The sequence below is a fragment of the Macaca nemestrina genome, chromosome 1 (genome assembly GCF_043159975.1).
Source record: "Macaca nemestrina isolate mMacNem1 chromosome 1, mMacNem.hap1, whole genome shotgun sequence".
NCBI classification, from domain to species: Eukaryota; Metazoa; Chordata; class Mammalia; order Primates; family Cercopithecidae; genus Macaca; species Macaca nemestrina.
Genome location: NC_092125.1, coordinates 113,494,120 through 113,499,796, shown reverse-complemented (window position 1 = coordinate 113,499,796; position 5,677 = coordinate 113,494,120). Strand labels below are relative to the sequence as shown.

At 45.1% G+C, this 5,677-nt stretch overlaps 1 protein-coding gene across 4 annotated transcripts in view; it reads right to left on the bottom strand.

Annotated features, from left to right (window-relative positions):
• Positions 1-5,677, bottom strand: part of LOC105479069 (zinc finger protein 697) — a 49,108-nt gene that overhangs the window by 24,112 nt on the left and 19,319 nt on the right. For all 4 annotated transcript variants that reach the window (XM_011736873.3, XM_011736872.2, XM_071086846.1 and 1 more), the window contains exon 2: positions 1,754-2,016. In XM_011736873.3, the coding sequence (XP_011735175.1) occupies positions 1,754-1,979 (226 nt within the window). In that variant the 5' untranslated portion in view covers positions 1,980-2,016. The remainder of the gene's footprint in view (positions 1-1,753; positions 2,017-5,677) is intronic.

The window sequence follows — 5,677 nt, the reverse complement described above, 5'->3', positions numbered from 1 at the left end:
CTGCAACAGAAAAAGGTGGCAGTGGGGGATTACGATATTTGGCATTCAAAAGGTAAGCCCAGAGGAAACCTCAGTAATAAAACTGTGATCCCCTCCCCCCAGGCACTTAGGATCCCTGCCCCTTCAAGGCCCCCTGAGAGTGTAGCCTCTCACAACTGGATCCTGCAGGGAAAGGCCTAAAGGAAAGTGCACTCATTGACTCCTCTGCCCACCAGTTCTTCAGGCAGCTGCCTCAGGCCCAGGCCCCACTAGCTGGACCCGAGGCACTGCCTAGCAGAGCCATCTGAAGGCCTGACTGCCTGTGTTCAGGATAGTCAAGTCTGTGCCAGGTGGGACACTCCCTAAGAGCTCAGGAGAAAAGGTTTACTCCAAGAGCTACCAGTGCCTTTTAAGATTCTAGTCTCAAAAGACAAGAACAGTCTGCCAACCTGAGAAAGACCACCTGGCCTAACCAGGCCCTGGACTAATTTTTTCTTTTTTTTTTTTTTATTTTTCTTTCTTTTTGAGATGGAGTCTTGCTCTGTCGTCCAGGCTGGAGTGCAGTGGGGCGATCTCGGCTCACTGCAACCTCTGCCTCCTGGGTTCAAGCGATTCTCCTGCCTCAGCCTCCTGAGTAGCTGGGATTACAGGCTCATGACACCACACTTGGCTAATTTTTGTATTTTTAGTAGAGATGGAGTTTCACCGTGTTGGTCAGGCTGGTCTCAATCTCCTGACCTCGTTTTCCACCCACCTCGGCCTCCAAACGCTGGGATTACAGGCGTGAGCCACCGCGCCCAGCTCCCTGGACTAATTTTTAAAGTACATTTGGTCAGTCTGAAACAGCTTATGGTGGAACAAAAAACTGAACTCACCTTCAGGACTTTACTGTGGGTCGGGGAGGAGGATAGTAGTAGGGAATAGAGAAAGAGATGACAGAACCTAGAGCTGGTGAGCCCAGGTTAGAGGCTGGTCCAGGACACACACCTGTTGGTCTCTGGCTGCGTATCCCCAAGCAGAGAGAAGATGCTGAGATGTGAAAGGCCTCACATGCGCCCTCCTTCACATGCTTGTGTGCACTGTGGAGGAGGGCAGCAGGGAGTCTGGGACTGTGTCACAGGGGAAGGAATGTAACCTCGCAGTCCTAGCCATAAAGTATTTTAGCTCATTTCTGTCCCCAGAGCATGCACTGAGCAGTAATGAATGCCCAAAGACGGAAACAAGGAGGTGGGTGGAGGCCCAGCATTCTCTCTTTCAGGTCAGTGAGAGTAAGGCATTTAGCAGAGGCCATGGGCACTTTGGGAATTAGCCACATGAACCTAGGCAGGTCACTCACCACTGAGTTGACTTATCGCAAAGGGAGATGAGAACATAACTGTAAACATCTGGATACTTCCTATTTGCACAGTACTGTGCTTAGTAACTCTATATACAGCAACTCATTTAACTCCCCAAAACCCTGTGAGGTAGATTCTAATACTACCTGGGTAATTCTACTGTGGTGTTGTTCCAGGGGTTAATTTAGAGCCGCATTCTCTACACTGTAAAGTACTGTGCCACTGAGTGAGCCTCTTCACAGCTCACCTCAGACTGGGCTGAAGAAAAGGATCTCTTCAGGCTAACACAAGAAAGGCAAGTCAGTACAGAATCCCGCTGAATGGTCCTCTCTAGGGAACTCCCTTACAGAGAATGCTGTCCCTGGTTAGGATTCTAGAGGAGCTAGAAGTAAGTGTAAATGGGGCAAGTTGCATGGAAATCCCAGCTTTCTCCTCACCTGTGCAGGTGTCGGGCACTGCTTCCCTGTGCCTTGAGTCCTGTGGGTTGGAGCCCATCTCTGGCTCCAGATGGCCTTCTCTCTTGTTTGTGTCCTGTGGATTAGAGCCCATTTCTCTTTCTTCTGGGTCCCCTTCCCTGTCCTCGGAGTCCTCAAAATCGGAACCCATCCCTTTGTCTTCTGAGTCCTGGTGTGCACAGACACCCTGATTATCTTCTTGTTTCATCCAGGAAGAAAAGGGCAAGGGAGGTGACCAGGAATCCCTGCTCCAGAAAAACACAAAGAAACGTCATATCAGTCTGGTCTCATCCCCTCACCACGTCTAGCCTTAATTTCCAAGTCGAATAAAATGTATAGAGTTCCAAGCCCCAGATGGCAAACCTCCACTTCACTCCACATTTTAAAGTAAACAAGTGAGTGCAAAGGAGGGTGGACTGGGTGGCAGGAGAACAGTGACAACCTCACTATGAGGCTGGATGCCAACTCTCACTGGACCAAATCTTGATCTTCTGGGTATGATATGGATGTCTATTAGTGTGGTTTTGCAGTTTAACAGTGAAGTAGCTGTTCCCATTTTTACAGGTGAGAAAACTCAAAACTCAAAAAGAAGAGGCCACTAGCCCAAGGCTACATAACTTATAAGCACTAGAGTGGGGATTAAGCAATTGTGCTGCCTCAAAGTTCCATGCTTTTCATACTCTTATTAAGCTTGTTCTCCAGCCCACAGCAACCTTGCAAGTATTTTGGTTATCATGCAAGAATTTTGGCTAATTTAAGGAACCAGAGAAAAAGTACATCAAGACACAAGATAACAGAAGCATCAAGTATAGTAACTTCTTGTCTAAGACCATGTTATCAATAGCACCACCAACCTGGCTTTGTAGTAAAGATCTGCTTTGGAGGGAGGAGTGAGCCAAGATGATTCAAGTAGGCCTGGTGGGGCCAGGAAGAAGAGGTACAGGGGACCCTCTATATTAGAAACCATCTCTATCATCCTAATTACATATTTTACAGCATCCGAATTGCAGAGAACCCTTAACAGGAACATACACCAGAGATAACTGGTAACCCCTCTACAGAAAAGGCCAACATGTGAATCATAGGGAGAAAATGACATCAGATTCCTAAGCCTTTTGCAGATGTCAGGATAACATTTCAAATTTAAAGGGCCCCCTGCCAAGACTGAGCAGTTGAGCCAAAAATAATTTATTTCTGCCATCCATCACTCCTACAGCTTAGCTCCAGGCAGCCAAACAGTTTCTAGGTCGACGATCTTGGACTATAACTTTGAAGAGACTAGCTCTCTGCCTCAGCAGTCCCCAAACAGCAAGAACATGGCTGAGCAAGATGCCCCTTTCTTGGCTGGGAGCTCTTCCTGCCTCTGCGGAGGCCTTCTCTGAGGTGGCCCTGGTTCTACAGAGCCTTGGGAATGGTAAGCTGGAGTTCCAGGCAGCGGAAGTTGGAAATTCCAGCTGGGTCAGCCTCACTGTAGAGAGCCCAAAGCAAGTCAATTAACCTCTCATTGTTCCAGTGTCCTCATGAGTGGAAGAAGGGTAATGCTACTTAACCTTTCTCACAGGGAGGGTGTTAGAAGGAAACTAATGAAAAAGCACTTTGGAAAATATTGCAGAGAGTAACTGATGCTTTGAGTTTTACAAGCATGTAATACACACATTTTTCCTCTTAAGTCCTGATGCCATTCCAGCACACCCCAAAGACGTGCCACCCGCTCTGTAATTTTGGCAGATGCATCACCACATTAGACTCTTTCTGAGAGATGATGATATACTCCCTAAATTAGAGGGAACATCGAGCCCTTTCCTTTAATGTCTTAGGATATGACTGTGTCTGAGGTTGGTCAGTCAACAGGTCCTGAAATGCAGTTGAATTCCTTTAGAATGTATACTGTTTAAAATGCCAAGTTTCCAACATTTGGAGATTTCTTGTCTAAGACAGTAGGAGAAAAATCTCATTAAAGCTGTAAACCTTTTAAGAGGTATACTCCATGACTACTGACCCCAAATCACTTCTGCCCATCACTCTTGCCTCTTTGGAGCTCAGACGCAATGGACAAGTACATCCCTTGAGTCTGCATATATAATACGCCTGCAAGTGGATAGGCAAGAGTAGGGTCATCAAACATGACCTATTGATTTGCTAGTAGTGAAAAACTGCAGGCGTTGGCAAGGCGGGGGTCAGGGGACGGGGGAAGTTAAGAGGGGACCAATCAATGGTTTCTACCAATCTGAGACCAGCAGGAGGGTTCTGTGTCAATAAAGTCAAATAAGCATGTCATCAGAAACTCACAAAACTAAAACGGCAATGTACAGTGCCCAGCATGGCACAAAAGGGACTGCAGCACTCCATCCTGAGGGACAGGATTTAGGAGTCCAATCTGGGAAACAGGGAGCAGAGCTTCACTTCTAAGCCCTTTTAGGGACAGGCTTCTTAGGGGGCACCTCAGACATAGCAATAATGGAACAACAGAACGTTCTGATTTGTGATTTACTGGGAACCGAGATATCAGATATTAAATGTGGAAACATGGTTTGTCTAGATTTAAAGGCAGGGAAAGGGGAGAGCCAGAGTGAGTTCCCCACTTACGGCTGACATATGAAAAGTTCACAGTGCTGCCTCAGAATTAAGGCAGGTTCTGAGCTCCCAAGGGAGTACTTCCTGATCCTTATTTTCATTTAGACTAGGGGAGGGAGGATTAGGTGTGCTCTGAAAAGAGCTTGAAGTTCCTGTCACCCAGATACCATTCATGGGACAACAACTAAAATTTGTTTAAAAATGCATTATGTTAGTGCAAATCTGGAAATCTGCATGCCCAGTAACACGGATTCAGTTCCATTCACACTAGCACATCATGGGTTTTAGGCAGTTGTCAGGTAATGGAGGAGGTTATTTAGAGGTTAGGAAAGGTGATCACGATATAATTATATGAAAAGCAGCTGGTTTGAAAAATATTTCATTTTGGCTTATATGCATACTAACATGTATACTTACACGTGTATACACAGATCAGACAGGAAGATCAGAAGTTTAGTAAAATATTAAACATCTCGGTCACTTTGGGGGCTTTGCAGCTATTAACTCATTTAATGTTAACCTAATGAAGTAGGATATTTCCAACTTCACAGATAGGAAACGGGTACAGAAGTGACTAGTCTGAAGTCATACACATTATAAACTGCAGAGCAGGGATACATACTCTTGCAAGTCTAGCTCCCGTACACACGTTCTTAACCAGAAGCTGGTATATAGTTTGAGAAGACTTGTCCTCTTTGTATATCTGTATTTTCTACATAAACAGGTATTTTTTAATCAGAAAAATAACCAACTTTGTTTTTAACATGATAGAAGATGTTAAAACTACAATTACTCTAGAAGTAATAAAAAGGAAGACAAGGGCAGGAGTTGTCATAACCTCAGTCTAGAAAACTTCATATTCAAAAACACTAGACACCATGGTATAAAGTGTCAGATATTCAGGCATATTTTGTTCCAGCTCCTTTCCCATTCACTCTCAAAAACTAGCAACATGTTTTCCTAGGCAAGGCTGGAGCTGGATATCCAATGGGCAGCAGGGCAGTGTGATCATTTTATGACCAGATTGACCTGGGTTTGAATCCTCTGCTCTTTGCCAGCCACTTTACCTTGTACAAGTTTCTCAGCCTTACTGAATCTCAGATTCTGCATCCATAAGAACAAGGATGCTGCCTCCTACCTTGCAGGGTTGTTTCTCAAGCCACAGAAATTAATGTTTATAAAAGCTGCTGGCATGTTAGAGACACAATAAATGGTAGTTATAACTATGATGAAACTTCAACCAACTTCTTAAGAAAATTATACACACCCCCATTCTAAACTGGGGGTCACCTATTCACAGCTACATTCATGGAGAATGGCCTTTGGCAAGTA